This window comes from Baudoinia panamericana (genome assembly GCF_000338955.1).
Source record: "Baudoinia panamericana UAMH 10762 unplaced genomic scaffold BAUCOscaffold_9, whole genome shotgun sequence".
Taxonomy (NCBI): Eukaryota; Fungi; Ascomycota; class Dothideomycetes; order Mycosphaerellales; family Teratosphaeriaceae; genus Baudoinia; species Baudoinia panamericana.
The window spans coordinates 538,085-557,320 of NW_006911265.1; the positions used below are offsets into that span (position 1 = coordinate 538,085).

The following is a 19,236-nucleotide window of genomic DNA, read 5'->3' on the forward strand; positions in this document are numbered from 1 at the left end:
ATGTCGTCCCCGGTGACAGCTCCGCCAGGCACTCTGTCACGTGCTGCTGTAGCCTAGCGTGCCTACTTCGTGCCGAGGCTTCACGTCACACTTCGCTTCCAGTGAATCATCGTGTAGAGCTTCAGTCGAGCAATACATATGTGAACGCCGTACCGATGCACCCATCTTGCCGTAACATGTGGCGATGTGGTTACTAAGTTGCGACGGCGATCTCTTCGCCGGCAAACGCTTATGGCTTCGACCAGGCTCCGTCCATCTGCTTGGCCGTACAACAGGACACCCACAGGCGGGCGAGAAGATCCGGTACATCGATCACAAAAGCGTTTCCCGGAAGCATCTAGTCATAAGCGTAGCGCAGCTAGGAGCCGGAGACCAATTCAAACTACACCAGCGAACTGGCATTACACTCGAGGATAACTCGAAGGCTGGGACAACGTGCAATGACGAGAGGTTTCAGAAAGGTATCAGGACATTGGAAGGGAAGGAGTATACCATCAGGCTGGGCCACTATGAGCCCTTGTTCCACCTAGTGTGGCATCCTGTCATTATCACTCTAACTGGACTCGGAAAGAAGGATAAAAGCGAGGTGTTGGCAAAGCATGGTCGGCAGGTGGATGGCACGGATGTTAAGCTGTTGGGCGAGTATGTCTCAAACGAGACGACGCATGTAGTGGCGAAGAAACGCAACACCGCTCCTGGACTGCAAGCGCTCGTGCAGGGTCGATGGCTTGTTGCCCAGAGCTGGTTCGATGCCTTAGCTGCTGTCACGAAACCAGCAGAAAGGAATCTGGCTGACGAGGCGACTCCAAGCCTGCTGGAAGATGACTTCGATGTCCACTGGCCAAGGGAAGAGGATCATCTCCTACCAGCTGGCGCGGAGCCCGTGCCTAGACCAAGTGATCTACTCAAGCCACTGACTGAGCGAGCTGAGGTTCTCCAGGACTTTACGTTTGTGTTCTTAGCGCAGGGCCAGTATGATCAGCTGCTCCCGGTGATTACATGCGCGCATGGCAAAGCTTTACTCTGGGAAGTGCACGATGGCGAGAGTAGGCCAGAAGAGCTCGTTAGCTATCTTGGCGAAGTGGCGGGCAAGAAGGGCAACAGGCAGTTCCAGCTAAGCCAACAATCAGGTAGTGGGGGTGTGGTCGTCGTCCGACTCAGCGAGGGTCGAGGAGAATGGAGCAGAAACTTCATGCAGGAGGTCGAATTAGCTTCGGGTCAGCGAGCAATAGAGCAGAGTGAATTTCTTGATCCGATCATAACACTTGATACAAGTGATCTACGGAGGCCGCTTAAAGAGGCCGAAAGCCTGCCGCAAGACGGTGTCGGAGAGGTACAAGCGTCGCCACCGCGGAATCTGCGAAGGTCTCCAACTCCTCCACCACCAAACGAGGCGCCGGCAGAAACTTCACAGCGTCCCAACGGTGTGCCAATGGAAGATGTGCAAGAGGCAGAGCAGTTAGCAGCCTCACCTGTGAAGAAGAAATGGAACAGGCGCGCCGTCACGAAATCGAGGTGGCAAGGTTTCCAAAATGACTTCGATCCCAGCCAGTTTACGAAGAACAGATCTCCATCGCCAGAGCCTGTCCCTAGTGTCCAGGAACCTAGTCAGGCTGCAAGCGTGCAAAGTATGGATGTGGATGAGCCAGGTCACGGGCAGAGTCAGCGCAAGCGACTCGCACCCGCCGAGGACGAGGAAAAGGACCCATTCGATGACCTGCTAAAAGGCCAAACGGCCTTCAAGCGCCGGAGAACCGAGGCGTTGGAAAACGGCCGGAAGGCTTCGTTCGCGGCATCCATCGAAGACGAAGACAGCACCACCACGAAGAAGAATGCGGGAGCTAAGAAGCGCGTAGGAAAGCAGATCGATGTGAGAGCAGAGCTCGCCAAGCGGAAGGAGGAGGAAGAGGAGCGCAGACGCCTAGACGAAGAAGTCCTCCGCGATCAGCTCGAGGGCGTTGACCTCAACGAGATACGGAACAAAATCGTGATTGAGGAGATGCCTGTTCGTGAGCCGACTCCGCGTGACGCGGCGAAAGGGAATGGTGACCGCTGGGATCCAGCATGGAACGGACGTAAGAACTTCAAGAAGTTCCGGCCGCAGGGTCAACGGCAAGATGCGCCGCCGCGTCTGCAGCGTGTGATTGTGCAGCTTGAAGAAGTTCCGCGCAAAGGCCATGGCATCGGGCACGAATACTGGTTGCTCGGTCATGCTTCGTCTGGCAAAGGCAACTCGAAGAGTCAGTCGCAGTCCCAGACTCTACGTGCTGCCGAGCCGGGCAACGAGGACCACAGCGAAACGACACGCTTTCATCGAAGGATTCAGCGCAGTCGCGAAGAGGATGCGGAAGACGATACGAACCGGTTCAATCCTGCCGAGATCGCTGGTACCGCCCGTGATGGCAACCTGCAGTCTATGGCAGACACCGCGCCTAGCCAGACGCTCGGCACGGAAACCCAGCGTACGGCGGCAGGCAAGAGGCACGCAGTGGAGCAGGTGGGGGGCCCAGCGAAGAAGGCAAGACAAACACGATTGCCGACGACTACCACGATCAACATTGACGAGGACGACGATGACGGGCTGAAGTTCAGGCGGCGGAGACGGGGATGAAAAGTGAACACCTCCGATCAGTATCTAATACTGCATGCCGCAAAGCTCACTTTCTCCGTTACCGTCGCTATGCGCTTATCGTATGCGCCTCAATGCAAACATGGGTATCATCAACAACCTCGTAAACCATTACTCGTGGCCCGGCTCATGTCGCCGTCCTCGCTAACATCGCAACCTCAAGTGATGAGGCTTCCTTCCGCCTCGGTGTCTTCCGTCTCCTCCTTCTCCTCGCGATCCTTGAGTGTCTTTGGTAACGCCATCTGCGTCTGGAATTGATGCCAGCAGTTGGGTGCAACAAGAGCGTATGCCATCATGCTTACACGAAACCTGTTACGGTAGTCTTTCGGACTGGTGATCGTAGGCTTGTTCTTGCCGCGATCCTTGATCCAAGACTCCAGCTTCTTGTCCCAGGTATAAGTCCGGATGCAGTCAATGATACCGACGATTAGCTCTTTGCGATCATCATCAAAGCCAGCCATGAGACTGTAGTCCATCACATTCTGCCTGCAAAGGAACATGGTATCGTTCCAGACGCTCGCTTGTAGAAGACGGCGCGCATGTTCGCGTACGAAGAGCGGCGACTCGAAGATCGTCTCCACAAGATTCTCGTCGAGCAGCACTTCATCTGGCTGGCCTGTACTCTCGATCTTGCGGTTGCGCATGCTGCCTTTCAGATCGAAGCGACGGTTCGGGTTACGCTCGTAGAACAAATTCTCCATGACGAGAAGGTAGTACGAAAAGTCCATGCCGGTTGCTGGATTCTTGATGACGATCTGGAACAGGCCGAACATCTTCGCGATGACGCTTGGCACACCGTGAAACAGTGTGTGGCTCATGAAGTCGAAGTAGTCCGGTGCAAATTTGGTGAAAGCCTTCAGCTCCACTTCCTGTAAGCTCTTAATGATGAAGCGACCATCGAGCGTTTTCAAGAAGAGTGACTTCGTTTTACCGCCCTTGGAATCGAACTTGAGGCACCGCGACATCGATTCCACGAATCGTTCGGCAACCCCACAGCGTCGTCTGAGTGCATCAAACGCTTCGGCGTAGAAGATCTTACAGGACGCCTTGACCGAACCGTGCGCGAAAGAGTACTTCATGTGCGTGCCAGTGTCACTGAGCAAGGAGGCCTCGATCGGGTTCTCATAGTCGCTGTGATCTGCAGTGATGTTGCTCGCTTGAGATGCAGTGTGGGTATGTTTCTTCGTCTGCTTGGACGGGTGGCTACGGAACTCCTTTACCTTGGTGAGGTAGTCTGCGGATGCCAGAGATAGCGCTATCACCGATGACGGCTCATCTTCCCGGACGATGATATCAGAGTCTTCGAAGACATGCTCCGTGGCGTGCAAAGGGTACTCCAAGTTTGTCCAGCCTGATGCCGAGCGCTTGGACCAGAAGTCCGCAAGGTACTTGAACCACACGTTCTTTCTGTGTTCGGGAATCGAAATGTCAGAGTGAAGTTCTGACTCAGGCACTGAGGAAGGTGAAAGCAATGACGAAGACGCCACTGTAGTAGGGTCAGAGAGATCGCGTGGTCGGCTATCCGACGCATCGACGTCAAGACCTTCATCTTCTTCCTGAAGGAAGCCATGATGCCGAAGGGCAATGGTCTGTTCACTCGAAGTCAGATCGGTAGCCTCCGTCGGGGGCTGCGGATATGATGTGTCATCTGAGCTGCTAGACTGTGTTTCATGCGTTGCTGTGGTTGACGGATCACCATCACGCTCGGTCGACTCCTGCGGTTCTGTCTGCTGTTGCATGTTCTCAACCATCCTTTCGCCTACCGCCTCTGTCGCATTACGGTAGACCTCGACAACAGGCCTGCTGCTCGCCAGAGGGTTAGCACGAGCCTGCCGGCTCCGCATAGCGCGCTGACGGCGCTCTTTCAGGCGCTCTTTCTCGAATTCGCGCGACATCTGCTCAAAGTGCCGGGCAAGCGCGGAAACGTTGTTTGTTGACTCGTCAGAGCGTGGAATGGACCTGGGTATGAGCGAAGGTGCAACCTTTCCCACTTTGTTCGCCAGGCGAGTCAGGCCGAGTCGCTCTCCAAGCCTTTTATCAGAGGCCTGCGCCTGGGCCTCAGGACTAGGCAGCGCCATGGTTGCTGGGTCTGACGCAACATCAGTGTCTACATCCTGCCCATGTCCAACCATGTGGGATGGCTGTGATTGCGCACGGAGCAATAGTGGTGCAGGAAGAGGGCTGACATCCCGCCGATGCCGGTCTACTGGTCGCGGAATCCTCGACTCTGGTAAGTCACCTGCCTCGTTGCCCCCAGAGCTGAGATTGCTCCGTATCTGCTCAATGCGCTCAAGTAATCCTGAGCTTAACGGCTTTGGCTGGGTTGCGAAAGGCTCATCGGTGCTCGCCTCGTCTCTAGTGGCTGGTCGACTAGTCGACGTCGACTGCTCACTGCTAGACGGGCGGTCCTCTGAAGACAAGGGGTCGGTGGATCGTACGGCAACAGCCAAGTCTAGGTGCTTGACAGTGTCTCGATCTACAGCCTCGCGTTCCTCCTGCGGAGTCAGCCGTCGACTAAGGTGGGGTCCTAATAGCTCCTCCGACCTCTCTTTTGGTAGAAATGGCGGCCCATCAGGGATGTCGTAAGTGGCTCGGTGCTCGAGGGCAGTCGAGGTCATCACATCATGAGCTTTTTCGCTTAAAATGCCGTCCGCGCTTACGAGAGGGTCTCTACGCAGATCTACCAATTCGGTACCGTCCTCGGTGTCGCTAGCATCGCTCGCCACACTACTAGCAGACGGCTGAGACTCGAGGAACATGTTGCGTAACTGAAGGGTTGCAAGCTTGCGGATATCGGTCTCTGAGGGAAAGTAGTCGCGCTCAAAGTTATTGAACTCATCATCCCAAGCAATTGCCTTCTCGTCCATCTGGCGCAATGCTCGGTTAAGTGGGATGAGCTCGTAGTAGCGGGAGCATGAGTACTTTTGTTGCAGCTTGGCAAGCAGTTCGGCATGATCGGTCTCCACTCGCTTCCGGAGGACGTCAGTTCTTTCATGCGCTTCTATTGCTTTCTTCTCGTCGAGTGTGTCCACATTGATGGAGTCTAGCCTTTTCCGTACAGACTCGATGAAGGCGTTCAATCGGTTGAGGCAGTGTAAAAACTGCTCGTTTTTGACAGTCAGATCTCCCTCGACCTTCCAAGTAACAGTCGTCCGAGGCACAACGATGTCGTATGTATCGATTGGATCGTATTGTATCCGTACAGCCATGTCTTGGAATCCGAAGCACCTCAAGAAGTCCTTGTGTATGTCATGCTCGCATACATCGGCTCTCGGATGAAGCGGCACGCTCCAGAAGCTCAGCTCGAGGTACTTCGCGAACGAGTATTTCCAAGTATTGTCCGACATCGGGATGAGCGGCGTCTCGTTGCGGCAGATTCGACAGGCTGACCACATCAGAATCGATTGGTTGAGTCCTCGTAGTTTGGCTGGGTATCGTTGCACTGAAATTGACAGTGCACCATAACCGTGCACGTATTGACGGTGGTGCTCATGCATTCTCTTGCCACACTCTTTGCAAGTGCTGCCTGCGTTGAGACACATATCTTCAACATACTGTCCTAATGTGCAGTCTTCTTCAAATTGCGGCTCAGCACGATTGAAACCAGCGTAGAAGCCGATGCCCAGCACTTCTGGTCCAGAACACGGAACGGAGGTTATCCTAGAGACGATGGAATGAAGGACTGCAATGCTTTGGTGGGCGAAGGGGTCGAAAGGATTGACGGTTCCCGATCTGAAGGTTTCCCAGAGTCTTTTCTGGGTCTCGTAAGCATGCATAGTCCGGTCAAACTGCGCTTGATGGACGGCGTGCAGATACTCCCGGACAGCCTTCGGCTGCTCTTTTGACGCTGGTCCATGCACCATCTCAGGCTTCACTAATGCGAAGCGGTCATCACCATGCTTTTCCTCGTTGCCATCTTCATCTGCAGCGGCGTGCTGATCACGAAGCCTCTTGTACGTTGCGAGCTTCCTTTCTTGCTCCCGAAGTTGTGTGAGCAGATAAGGCTGCATGAATTTAACAAATGGTGACGCTGATAATATTCGGGTGTGCAATTGCTCCTCGAGCTCTTCATATACGGATGGGGTATCGCCACTTCGCGCTGTTCTGTTCGCTTGAGCTGAGTCGTGTGCAGCAAGCTGGGCTTCGGTGTTGGACGGGATTGAGATAAACTCGTCCCGCAAGAGGTTCGTTTCTAGTTTGAGGTTGTAGACTACGTAGCACATGAACTCGGTAACGCGCTTGATTTGGCGTAGGGCTTTGGTGTCAGCACCTCGCAATACGATCGTGCAGCCGAGGTCTCGTTGACAACCAGAAAGAAAGATGTAAGTCTTCCGCGCGCCGTGCGACATATATGTCTTGACTTCGAAGCTCTCGCAGTGTCCGAGGTGCAAGGGATCGATTGCCAGCTTATCGACCGACTTTATAACGGTAGTTTGAGTGACGCGTGCAACGGCAGCAAGGACTGAATCTTTGATGTTGAAAGCGACGGTAATGCCAGCCTGCTCGAGTAGGCGGAGTGCAAGCCCAGAGACGTTCTTCTGTACAAGCAGCACCTGTGGCTTGAGAGCCGCTATTCGCCCAACCAGATTATGCAAGTATTCGCGCTCCTGAGCAATAACAGGCTCCAGACTCATGAAGTGCGTCTGGTGTCTTGCATACTCGATTGAAAAGGTAACAATCGCAATTCGCGGGTTGCGGATGGATCGCGCCATGCTCTTGAGAGCGATGTTCTTACTAAAGACAACGCCGGAAACATAGCTTGTATCTCCAGGCTTGCCGCCAGGTATCTTTTTCAGCTTGACGTAATGTCGTATATCCATGTCGTCACCTCGCTGCACGTCGGGTTGTACGTCGTCGGTGCACTGTAAGAGAATTGGCAAGAGCGCCCTTTCCCACGCGGCTGGAGCTTCCACCTTGCTGTCGTGAAGTAGCTGCGCCAGCAATCTCCTAACGTGGTCCAAGCTGGCTCTATTGAGCTCCACAGGAGGTGCATCCGAGCCATGCATAGCTGAACTACGCATAATGCGGGACCCGTCAGCGGTTGGTATTAATGCTGGTGTGACGGGCCGAGTTATCGTCGTGTCTGCTTCGATAGTCTTAAGGAGAATGTTGCTGCGACTGCGACGAGGTGATGGGCGGCTGTGCGTAATACTGCTGATGCTAGGGTTGCGTCTTCTCAATGCCCTCGCCGGAGAACTCACAACTTGATGCGCTGATTCCGTATCCTTCACACCCTTGACGCTAGAGGGGGCGGTGGTCTTCTCGCCATACTTCGAGCGTCCCTTTTTCATGGCCGCCGCAAAGAGACCGCCAAGTCCATGCTTGTCCCGCTCGCCGGGCGACACTCCTTGCTCCAAAGCCGACATGATGGTAGGTTGCTCTTCTTCGTCGTCCGACCCTTCATCGGACATGAAAGGGGCAAGATCAGGGTCGATTATATTGTCGTTGTGGAAAGCCGGAAGAGCGTCTTTCTTCACGGGATCACCATTAAGTTCCTGGTGGAATGGGCCGCGCTCGTCCACACTGCCTCGCAAGCTACGGAGGGTTTGATGCCGAGAATGGTAACGCCGGTGACTCGACGATCTGGGCCGGCGACTTAGCGAGACTAGCGAATGAGATGAGTTCGGGCGTGCAAGGGTAGGCTGCGCATCAAATTCAATCACCGCAGAACGTCGCTTGGCTTCTCGGTTGCGTCGCGACGCAGGAATGCCGATAGAAGGCGTCCCAAACTCGCCGTTCTCCGCCCGGCTAGATGCAGCCCCATCGACCTGCTCGTCACCGAAGACTGAGGACCGGCGCGTGACCGGGCTACGAGTAATATCGTCTCCATCATCCGAGAACACAGTAGAGTCATCATCGGATCCGTAGATCATCGCTTCACAAGGCCTGCAAAGCCGGATCGTGCCAGGTTGTGCGAAAGGCCTTCCTGGTACGAGGGAAGTGCACTTTGCGTCAAAAATCTGTCCGCAAGTCCGGCAGTGATGCTTGCGTCTAAACGTAGAAAAGCTCTGGCCACAAGAAAAGCAATCCTTGGCGTTCTCATCCCGCATCCAGAACTCCTTGCTGATCACCCGACGTTTCAGATGGTGCGGTACCTGTCCAGTGTGACCGTGGTGGTGCAAACTCGGCTGCAATTTCGCGCTTGCCCGTTTCCGCTGCAATGCCGTATTGAGATTAGGCGATGGATTGAGCGTGGGCTTCCGCGTTCGGGTTTGTGTTGAGCTTGATGAGACGACATCGCCAACATCTGTAGCCGAGGATGCCCGTGACGGCTCCCAGCCTGGAAGATGAGAGGGCCCAACATGCACCATGGGCGGTCGCTGCGCCTCTCGTGGACTTTTAGGCTCAGCTTCAACTCGGTTCGCAGGGATTGCAACGCCTGCGCCAGTATTAGATGCCGTCTGCGGTAATGAAGCCAACCGTGCAGATACATCGCGGTCTACACTCGCTTTGCTACTAGGTTCTACGCTTTGGCCATTGTGCACGACGAGAGGCTGTCGTACCCGGTCGCCAGGTGGAACCTCGTGATGGGAGAGGACTCGAGCAAGCGCTTGAGTCGCCGAGGCACTGCGATCGTTGTCTAACAGAGCACTTCTCGCGCGCACTAGGTCTTGTTGACTAGGTGCTTCTTGACCGAGATTCGTTTCAGTCGGGTCATGGCTATAGTCCCTCACACTGACATCTGGCGCTCCTGGCAAGACTGACTCATGAGCAGATATCGGCCGTTCATCAAGTGGATGCCGCACAGCCTCATTCATTGAGCCACTGCCTGTGAAAGTGACTACGACAGGCGACGCTGCGACGCTGATCGTCGATGTAGACGCAGCGTCTGTGCCGGGCTTCCTTGAAGAGGGACTGGCTGCGAGCTTGCGACTTGTCGATCTAACACTCCGAACAGACTCCGTCTCCCCAGAATCTCTCGAGCCGCGGCTTTTAGGTCGTTCTTTCCCGTCTTTACCAGGGGCTCCGCCCCCGACGCTCTGCTTTAATCTGTTGTACAGGCCACTGACTCCGCTACTGACCAGCTCTTTGGCTCCAGGCCGACTGCCTCCGTCGAAGTCATGGAATGAAGTCAAAGCCTCTGATTTGGATGCTGAAGTATGAATATGATCCAGCGCCTGCGCCAATACTTCTTTGTCAATTTCTTTGCGTGAACTGATCGATGCCAAAGAGCCTCTTCGTTCCCTTGGCGAAAGAAAGGGCAACAGTGCGGACGAGGCGGAAGGCGACGTTGGTCGAGCCATGTCCCTTAGCCGGAGGTCCTGGTCAGCCTACTCATTATTGGGAGTTTGCGACGCCGTCTCGCCCCTCATTCTGTGATCACCTGGTCATGTCTGAAAGCGCGGCATCCAAGATGGAGGCTTATCGTGAATCTAAAAGTGCTAGATAGAGCATGTTTTCTCCCTTCCGGCAATGTCGAGGATCAGAGGCGTTGCGGGCCGAGGTTTGCGGGCCGGAATACGCGACGCGGATTCCACACGCGACTTCCTAAAACCGACCATTGGCAGTTCGCGATCTCGAGGTCTGAAGAGTGGGCTTAGACCGACAGCCATTTGTTGTCCCCGGCAAAGGACTTCAACTGTAGGCAAATGTGAGCATGGCTGGATCACTCACCGAGTGGCTTGCCCCATTCATTGTAGCAGAGTTACAAGCCGTCTTAGCATGGAGCAAGGCGCTGAGGGGCGCTCCCAAAATCAAGAACGATCCTGATGGTCGATTCAGCGACGATGGCAGCAATTTCAAGAGCATTGTGCTCGCCCATACAACGACTAGTGATCGGAAGGTGCAATTAATCAGCGTAGACAGTGTGGGACCGTGTAAGGTCTCGCTTTCCGATGGTCGACATTCCATCCGGTGCGAACTATCCGAGCAAGCTGTCAAGGCTTTGGAAGTCGAGATGGGTGAGAAGTTGACCCAGGAAACGAGGGGAGACGTATTCTCCATTGACGACATTACTGTAATCAGTACGCCGTACGGACCGTTGCATGGGTTGGTACAGCTCCATGTTGGCAACGTGCATTATCAATATCATCTGCGAAAGAAGCAAGGCGAACCAAGCCTAATTTCCCAGCATGAAGATATTGTACGCCACCTGCGCGAGATAGAGCGAATCCGTGGACACACTCTCGCTAACCGTGAAGAAGCTAGCGAGGACGATAACCATTTCGCGCAATCGGCGGGACCTGCTTTTGAAAAGCAGTCTGGCAGTGTCAAGGAGACACAGGCTTCAACATCCCAGGTCGGTCGACGCAAGCGGCCGCGTGTGCCTTCACTGGCCAGGGACGGCTTCGAGGTAGAACGAGGCATCAACTTAGCATCACCTCTCCCTCCTAATCAGTCATTGAAGGTGACGGCTGTGCAACCGATGGCAGCTCAGGGTGCAGCGCTGCTGAGCTTGCTCGGTGTCGGAAAGCCGAAAATGGCTGCGCAGGGTGAGACTCGCCACGTCGACGCCTCCGGCCAGCCAGAATCCTTCTCGCAGTCCGTCACCCTCCAACATCAGAGCACACCTAGCCCTCGAATCCCGCGCGTTCCTTACGGCCGCCGCAGAGTGCCCTTTGTGCAACAACGTCTACTGGAGCGGAGTGACTCGTGGTATCCGTCTCCGCCTGGTCAGCAGTTCCCAAAGCCAAGCGTCCCAATTGACCTTCTGAAGGACTGGAACAATCAAGTGCAACCAGATGCATCTCCAGCTACAAAAGCGCAATCTCCGGCAACAATGCTTGGTACGCCAGCCAAACGAAAGGCCGAAGAACCAGAATCACGCGAGGCTGATGCTTCTTCACTTCGATCTTCATCTGAAGGTGAACAGTTCAGCGGCTCACAATGGCCTCAATCACAATCACCGCCAAAGCGAAGCATGCTTCCACCTGATAGCACCGTGGAAAGCGGACTATTTGGGCAACAGCGTGCGAGACCATCCCATCACATTGGTCCTCCTTCCCTTAAGACCATCCCGTCGCCCGGCAACCTGACCCGGCTCTCTCCTACAACGCCGCAACCGACATCACCAAAACTACAATCACTGCCTGTCCGCTCGCCAATGAAGCACCCTTTGGCCCCAAAGCCGCTCCCACCAAGCTCTGCTTTAGGTGCAGTCGTCAGAAGTACTCAATACGCTGAAGACCGCGACGATATGGAGTTAGACGTTCCGCGGCCACTGGTGGACCCAGCAATAGTACAACGGCAACGGCGCTCAGAGTTCATGAAGTTGGCCCAACGACGTCGCTGGTAAGTACCACTACCAGTTCGTTAGGTGTGAACTACTCTGAGTCTCTTTGCAGGTTGCAAGCGAACTGTATGTGTCGCAAGGGTAGCGCGATCAGGGACGATGAGATATGTGCCGTGTACCGTCGGCTCCATGCAAACGACAGCAACGTCACGCGCGCGGCGTTCGGAGATGCCATCACAGATGCGTTCCCCCAACTTCGCGATCAGAAAGCCCTCGGTCTTGACTTGACGCCTACCTCTTCTGCTGCAAGGCCGCAACCCGCGCTATATGCAGGCAACAAACTTGATGGCGCGCAAGACGCTGGAGATGCCACATCAAACCATTCCAGTTGCGCACCCACCCCACTATCAGACGCCAAAGACCATATCTCAATCCATGGAGACTGTGCCGGACCCAGTGACAGGACTACGAGCTCTCGTTCGAATGCAAACAGCGTGGTTCAGCCGCCTCGTGGCACATCGAACCAGCAACCATTTCAAGCTATGTTTGCGCACGATAGCCGTGACCGCTATGACCGGGCCGAACCTGAACACTTCGTACAACCGCCTACATCCTTTGCCTTTAGCGACTTCTTTCGCGCGTGGCAGGATGTCAAGCCCCGCGGCTCATTTGCTCGTCGGTGCCCCAAGCCAGCCCGTCAGAGCCAGCAGTCGATTAACGTATTGGGTTGGGATATTGGTTGACGAACTTTCGGGAGCATGGCGTGGGATCAACGCTCTATGCGTGTAAGCTGACTTATGTGAGGGCCCACGGATGGGCTCGTTGCCGTCTGCGGGTGCATATAATGGCCGAAGAAAGAGTTTGAAATGTAAGTGATACACAATTTGGTTTCGCAGTGCATGACAAAGATCTGCATAGTACGAGAACACGGTGGAAACCACCTTGCCGTAATACAGCCTTGCGCCGCCATCTCGCTCCTACCATGAAACTGGTCGCTATTTCCATATCTGTTCAAGCTGTTCACGTTGGCCTGATAATGGCCCCTTCAGCAAGTTGAACACCGGCAGCTACGACGCTAATATATGATCTTGAGGCGTGTGTCGGGCTAAGGGCCGTGGCTCATCAAGGTTGGTGATATAACATCTTGAGGTCTGTGCTCAAAGCCCGAACTTCGCCGATTCCATCTTCGGATACGAATGTAGACTGCTTGCGCAGTTCAACGTTTCCATACACGATCGTCTGTTGACATTGGAGTATGGAATGATGGCGACCATTGCCGTATCGCGGCTATTGGTATGGGTCTGAAAACCACCGCCGGAAAGACCATCTCGCTCAAGCAACGCGCGGAAATCGCAAGGCAGCGAGCGAAGTCCGCGAAGCAGAGAGCGGAGGAGCGGCAAACCAGGCAGCATGTTCTGGACACCACCATAATTGTTCAGCAGCCCGTCCGTGATCGTCTTGCAAAGCCATTGGCTCCCCGCTCGTTCATCAAGGCGCGTCCTCCGCCACCTCTGAGCATTTTCGCAACCCGTCTTCCACGTCTGCGAGTACTACCGGGTGGCGAAAATGCCGTCTCATCTACAGCACAGCAACCTAGCCTGGTGAAGAGAGCTGTCTCTAAACACCCTTTACAGCAGGCATTTGCAAGTTCGGGCAGAAGGACCATCAGGTGGCGTAAGGGATCCTACGAAGGCCCTTCGTGGAAAGGCTACCCTGACATTCATTATTTGCGATCACTTCTCGGACTACAGCCGTCTAGCTCCACGAAAGCGCAGAACGCGATCCTAGTCGCGATCGATACAGAGTCCGAGAGGCACGGCTTGATCAACAATGTTGTCGAAGTGGGAATCACGACGCTGAAAGTCGTTGACATTATGGGCACGGAGCCTGGACCTCACATGCAAGCATGGATGCCGAATTTTCGACACCACCACATTGTGGTTGACATCAGTCGTTATGCGGATGCAAGGATGCGTTCTTCCCTCTTCGGAGAAAGCAAGCTCATGACCATACAAGAAGCCGCTAGAACGGTTCAGACGATCCTTCGTGATGTGACAGCTCTTATACCAGACCCTACCGTGTATCTAGTCGGACAATCTATTGCGACTGATGTCGCCGCTCTCGGAAAGCGACCTTTGTACATTGACTTGCAGAATCATGAGCCCACCAGCAACGTACGCTTTGAGAAGACGTTCGAGACATTAGCATTCTCCGACTGGATCAGACAACGCGGCATCGACCTGCCATCTGCGAGGCTAGGACCTGTTGCTCGATGGCTGGGCGTAGACCCGCGCTACCACAATCCTCTCAAGCTTGACGTCAGAGGCGTACATAACGCAAGCAACGATGCCGCATACACAATGATGGTCCTGTTGCTTTACGCACTGAAATGGCATGAGATACTGCAAGGCACGGCGCCAAGGCAACGTTCTGCTGCCGCCGTCTATCCGCCCAGACCTCTCAATGAACCAGGTGTAAGTCCGCCTGCGCAGCTTGCACCGTCGCAAGATCACAGGTGGAAGGGCGCAAGGGCGCGACAGTGGCCACAGAGAACATGGTGGCGAGTGGGCTTGCCAGTCTGCTTACTGGGAGTCAGTCCAGTATTCCTCCAGTATTCCTGGCCGTTTGGTTGAGAGATCTACGCCTCGCAATACTTAATCGACAAAGTAGAGACGCCACATCGCAGATGCAGACCGCAATGGCTGGACACAGATATGGAGTCCAGACCAGTGCAACTTGTCTCGGTGCCGCGGTCACTCCCGCTTCCGCTGCGGCCGATCTCCGATCCCAAAGCTCAGGTAATCTGTGCTACGAGAGAGGGTTCGATCTTCACGGTATACCGTGGTCGCACAAGCGAGATGCAGTGTCGCCTGCGTTTCCGCCTCTGCCGACAGCTTCACGATGCAAGCGTGGGCGCTCGTATCACCGGCGTCGCGCGGCATCGGCCTTGAGCTTGCGCGGCGGCTCTTGAGGACCACCTCCATACCGGTCGTTGCAACTGCTAGAAAGGATGTTGATCATACAAGAGCGCAGATACTCGGTGATTTGAGGAACGTCGAAGAGGACAGGCTTCATATGCTGGAATTGGATGTTCTCGGTAGGATTTGCGAAACGTGCAGTCTCAGACGGCCACTGAAAGATCAACACAGAGGAGCAGACCATACAGAATGCTGCGCAAGAGGCCGGAAAGCTCTTTCCAAAGAAGGACTCATACCTCCATCTTGGTCTTTGCGTTCCGGGCCTACTGTACCCTGAGAAGGCGCCTTCCCAGATCGATTACGACGATGCACTGCTCACCTTTCGAACAAACACGCTGGGCCCAATGATGCTCATGAAGCATTTCTCAAACTTTCTGCCACGCAAATCTACGAGCGTGTTAGCTTCACCTGACCTGCCCAAGCAAGCTATATGGGCGAATATGTCTGCCCGTGTGGGAAGCATAACCGACAACCGATTGGGCGGCTGGTACAGCTACCGCAGTAGCAAAGCCGCAGTGAATCAGACAACGAAGACCTTCGACAACTACCTGCGCACAAGCGCCGGCGACAAGGCAATGAGTATCGCGCTGCATCCAGGCACGGTAAAAACGGGCTTGAGCCAAGAGTTTTGGAACAATGTGAAGGGGGAGAAGCTGTTCAGTCCCGAGTTTGCGGCGGAGAAGCTGCTGGATGTGATCAACAGTCGAACGATTGACGACAGAGGACGGTGTTGGGATTGGAAGGGCGAAGAGATACCGCCATGATGCGAGCACGGTCAATACGATACCGTCCCGGTACGTTGCAATGCAGCTGCCAGTATCATTTCGTCTCGGCAGCCCCGCTCCTGCACTTATCCACCTTCTCCGCCACTGGAGAGCAATGACAAGGCTCACTTATTGAGCTCTGCTGCTCTCTTTCGTAGCTCCTCCTTGCTCGCCGGCTCCCCGAGATTCTCTGCCATCACTGGGCCTGGAGTTGCCTTGTGCTGTTCGATGGTCGCCTTCTGCCCACCCTCATGGTGGTGCTCGTGAGTGGAGGCAGTGGAGTCCTTAGACTCCTTCGCAACCTGATCGGTAAGGTCTACATACGGTGTAAGCTCTCATCGCGACATATACCATTGAAGTGACTCACTGCTGGGCGCTTCTTCTTCCTGCGGCAAGACCGGCATGTTGATCGATTTGCTGCTTATGCAGTACTCGTGACCTTTTCTGCAGTAGCGTCGCTTTGTGCTTTTCGGATGCTGTCCCTCACAGCAGCCTCCGTCTTTCGATCGTACTCCGTAACCTGCTGTTTCTCGACCGTCGGGTTTTGCGGATGCTCTCTGGCTTCAGCGATCAGCTTCTCGAAGTCCGGCTTTTGCTTGAGGTAAGCTTCGATGGCGGCGAGTTCCTTGTCAGTTGGACCTTTCGGCTTGCTGTGGGATGCCACGGTTTGCTTTGGTGGCATTGAGAGAAAGTGCAATAATGGAAGCCTATTGCGTACTCTGCTGCAAATCCGGCGGGGTCAAGAGGGGCCAAATGACGCTTGTTGACACCCAGTCACGACCTCACAATCTTCGAGTCAGGCAAGTCTGACAGCAACGTAGTATATCAGAGTAGCACTGGTCTTCCGGACGAAGACGACACGGACGGTGCCTTACAGCTTGCAGGTTTGTCAAGAACAATATGAGCGTGTCGCAGAGGTGGTGAACCGCAGAGAGTTGTTATGATTCTGTCAATCTGCCGGACTCGTCCTCCATCACCTCTCGCCCACTGCGCACATCACATTCTCAACGCAAACATGGCCGACTGCCAAGAACAAGCCCTCGAGACTCGTTTAATGAACGTCATCCAATGTACTCCTCACCACCAAGCCAACCTCGTCAGTCATCGGGCCCCTTCATGATGTACCTCTACTTCTGTGTAAAACAGTCAGCTACCGCTCACAAATAACACGGAACAGTGTTCGAGATTACTAACCGCGCAAGTGCACTTGCCCTCGGCACAGCTGCAGTTATCGTTGGAGCAGGATGAGCAGCCCATTTTGATAATGTGGTGCTTGATTGAAGCTTGGGAGCGAAGTTGCAGTTTTTGGTTTTGGTATATAGGTGAAATTGTTGCGTCTGCTATGGAGGAAAGCAGAAAAGGGTGTACCAAAGGTGCTCTTCTATAGGTGTCGTTGTGGAGCTACGGTGGTGGCATTCTAGGCACCGCGGAGACACAGTGAGTGGGATGGTGTGTTATGCGCGCGTGCAATTGGCCGCGTGGGTGGGGGGTGAGCTGAGGAGCAGTCTTCCTGCACAGCTGGACCCAAGCTGCAAATTGGCGTGCTTTTTTGTGATTACTGCTATTGGGCAGATAGTGCATATTGCAAGGGTCGATAGTGGCATTGCGGCACGAGGCATGGCCGCTGCCGAGCTTACAGCTGCGCGTGCTGCATTCACAATCACATGTGCAGTATGCGTCGCAGGCCTCCGGCTTGCCGTTTGAGAGTCTCGCCATATCCCACTTCGACAATCCCTCTGCCCATGCTGAAAGCGTGGGGTTTCATTGGGTAGTCCAGAGCTTCCGGGATAGCCGTCTTGATGAGGCTTGGCCATCTGTCGCTGCACACACTCTTCAAGTTGCACAAACTTCTCAACCCTTCCTCGCCGGCAAATCTGCCATAACCGGAGCCTTTTGTACCACCAAACGGCAGCTGCACAGCGTAGAACACGGCAAAATCATTGATAGCCGCCATACCCGCCCTTACCCCACGTGCCACGTCTTCAAGGTTTGCGCGTGCCTTTGCATTCGTTGTTGGCCCAAAGACAGAGCAACCAAGACCGTAGGAGCTGCTGTTTGTCATGCGGACAGCGTCGTCCACGCTCTTTGCCTGCATCATTACGCACACCGGTCCGAAGAGTTCTTCCTGCGCGATCCTCATGCTCGGAAGGATGTCCACGAGCAGAGTGGGCTCGAAATAGTGCCCTTTGGAATGTTTCGGATGCTCATACCTGCCTCCACCCGCGAGTAACCTCGCCCCTTGAGCGACGGCTTCCGCTACCAGCGTCTCCAGCCTCGCGAATGATGCGCTAGATACCATTGCACCCATATCCACACCTTCTTCCGTCAAATCGCTGCCCAATCTGAGAGCCTTGATCCGTGGCTCCAGTAAGCCGACAAGCCTGTCGTAAGCGATTGGCATGGCGATCACCCGCTCAATTCCAATGCAATTCTGACCGGCGGACTGGAACACTCCACGCATGATGATGGATGCTACTCGGTGCATCTCACCGTCGCTCGTAGGTGTTTTGGAGGGATGGTCGAGAATGATGGCCGCGTCTTTGCCTCCGAGCTCGACACATAGCGGTGTAAGTGCCTTTGCTGCACATTTCGCAACTTCATGCGCGACTGGTCGGCTTCCGATGAAGGTTAGATGATTGATTCCAGGATGACTGGTCAAGTGAGCAGCAGTCTGCGGCCAGCAGGCAATTGCTTGCACGAGGTTTGGGTCGTGACCGCAAGCCGTCAGTGCAGAACGAACAATGTTGGCGAAGTAAGCCGAACTCCATGCTACTTGCTCGCTGACCTTGACCACAATGCCATTGCCTGCAAACAGCGCAGAGATTACCGGTCCGAGGAAGTTGTGGAACGGATAACTGTGACATCCGGCGGTCAGCACCTGGCACATGATCAGTCGATGAGCGCAAGCCTACTTCCAGCTCACACAAGCAGCCACCACACCCAGAGCTTCGTAGCGGACTTCATTCTTCTTGTAGAACATCAGTAGATTCGTTGGGCGCTGCGACGGCCGGAGCGCCTTCTCGCCATGATCGATCGTCCATTTGAGCTTCTCTGCTGTCACCAAAACCTCACCAAATAACGCGTCGACGCGCGTTTTGCCACTGTCAATGCATGCTGCTTGCACGATTTCATCCTGGTTCTCGAGGATAAACTTCAGAAGAGTCTTGAGCACTCTCCTGCGTTGAGCGAACGTAGACTTAGCCCACTGAATCTGTGCTGCAGCAGCCCGAATAATTGCTCGATCGACACCGTCGGGGGTGACAGGGTTGATATGGCCAAGCAATTCGCCCGTAGCTGGAGCATAGCACTGGATTATATGCGAATCGGGTACCTTGATGGTCGGGTCGTTCAACACCTTGCCTTGCCAGCCTGGCGCACACTGCTCGGGGGTTGTGGCGGTGAAGGCTACTGCGCGTTCGTGATCGCGTTTCGATAGCCTGTAAAACAGCCAGAGAACGAAGACGACAACGGCGGCGTTGAACTGCGTCCTGAATTCGACAAGAGTGGCCCCAGCGCGTCCAAAGATTTCGAGGTCCATTGGCACTTCATAAAGCTACCGCGCCTCGGTATGTGCCAGTGAGCGATCAGCGTCATCCCTGATGGTGGGGCAAGAGCGCAGAGTAGCGCTTCGAGCCTTCTTCGCGGGAATAAGATGCAGGAACCGTTTAGTGATCTTTGTTGCTCCGACACTGT

The 19,236-nt window shown here is 54.6% G+C and overlaps 6 protein-coding genes across 6 annotated transcripts; 4 read left to right on the plus strand and 2 right to left on the minus strand.

The window, feature by feature from the left end:
• Positions 1–90: 90 nt before the first annotated feature.
• Positions 91–2,921, plus strand: BAUCODRAFT_553229 (uncharacterized protein). The gene has a single exon (XM_007680188.1). The coding sequence runs from the start codon at positions 185–187 to the stop codon at positions 2,609–2,611; it is 2,427 nt and encodes an 808-aa protein (XP_007678378.1). The 5' UTR covers positions 91–184; the 3' UTR covers positions 2,612–2,921.
• On the minus strand, positions 2,788–8,940 carry BAUCODRAFT_73198 (uncharacterized protein; the record flags this gene model as incomplete). The annotated part of the gene is made up of 1 exon (XM_007679966.1): positions 2,788–8,940. One exon carries the CDS (start codon positions 8,938–8,940, stop codon positions 2,788–2,790), a length of 6,153 nt encoding a protein of 2,050 aa, XP_007678156.1.
• A 1,286-nt stretch (positions 8,941–10,226) lies between these two features.
• On the plus strand, positions 10,227–12,544 carry BAUCODRAFT_25735 (uncharacterized protein; the record flags this gene model as incomplete). The annotated part of the gene is made up of 2 exons (XM_007679768.1): positions 10,227–11,860; positions 11,914–12,544. 2 exons carry the CDS (start codon positions 10,227–10,229, stop codon positions 12,542–12,544), a joined length of 2,265 nt encoding a protein of 754 aa, XP_007677958.1.
• Positions 12,545–13,096: 552 nt separating this feature from the next.
• Positions 13,097–14,565, plus strand: BAUCODRAFT_158151 (uncharacterized protein; the record flags this gene model as incomplete). Its single annotated transcript, XM_007680189.1, has 1 exon — positions 13,097–14,565. The coding sequence occupies one exon, from the start codon at positions 13,097–13,099 to the stop codon at positions 14,432–14,434; it is 1,338 nt and encodes a 445-aa protein (XP_007678379.1). The 3' UTR covers positions 14,435–14,565.
• Positions 14,566–14,568: 3 nt separating this feature from the next.
• BAUCODRAFT_552600 (uncharacterized protein) lies at positions 14,569–16,013 on the plus strand. The gene is made up of 2 exons (XM_007680190.1): positions 14,569–14,898; positions 14,951–16,013. Exons 1-2 carry the CDS (start codon positions 14,703–14,705, stop codon positions 15,541–15,543), a joined length of 789 nt encoding a protein of 262 aa, XP_007678380.1. The 5' UTR covers positions 14,569–14,702; the 3' UTR covers positions 15,544–16,013.
• Positions 16,014–17,203: 1,190 nt separating this feature from the next.
• Positions 17,204–19,081, minus strand: BAUCODRAFT_149713 (uncharacterized protein; the record flags this gene model as incomplete). Its single annotated transcript, XM_007680191.1, has 2 exons — positions 17,204–18,398; positions 18,456–19,081. 2 exons carry the CDS (start codon positions 19,079–19,081, stop codon positions 17,204–17,206), a joined length of 1,821 nt encoding a protein of 606 aa, XP_007678381.1.
• Between the last annotated feature and the right edge of the window lie 155 nt (positions 19,082–19,236).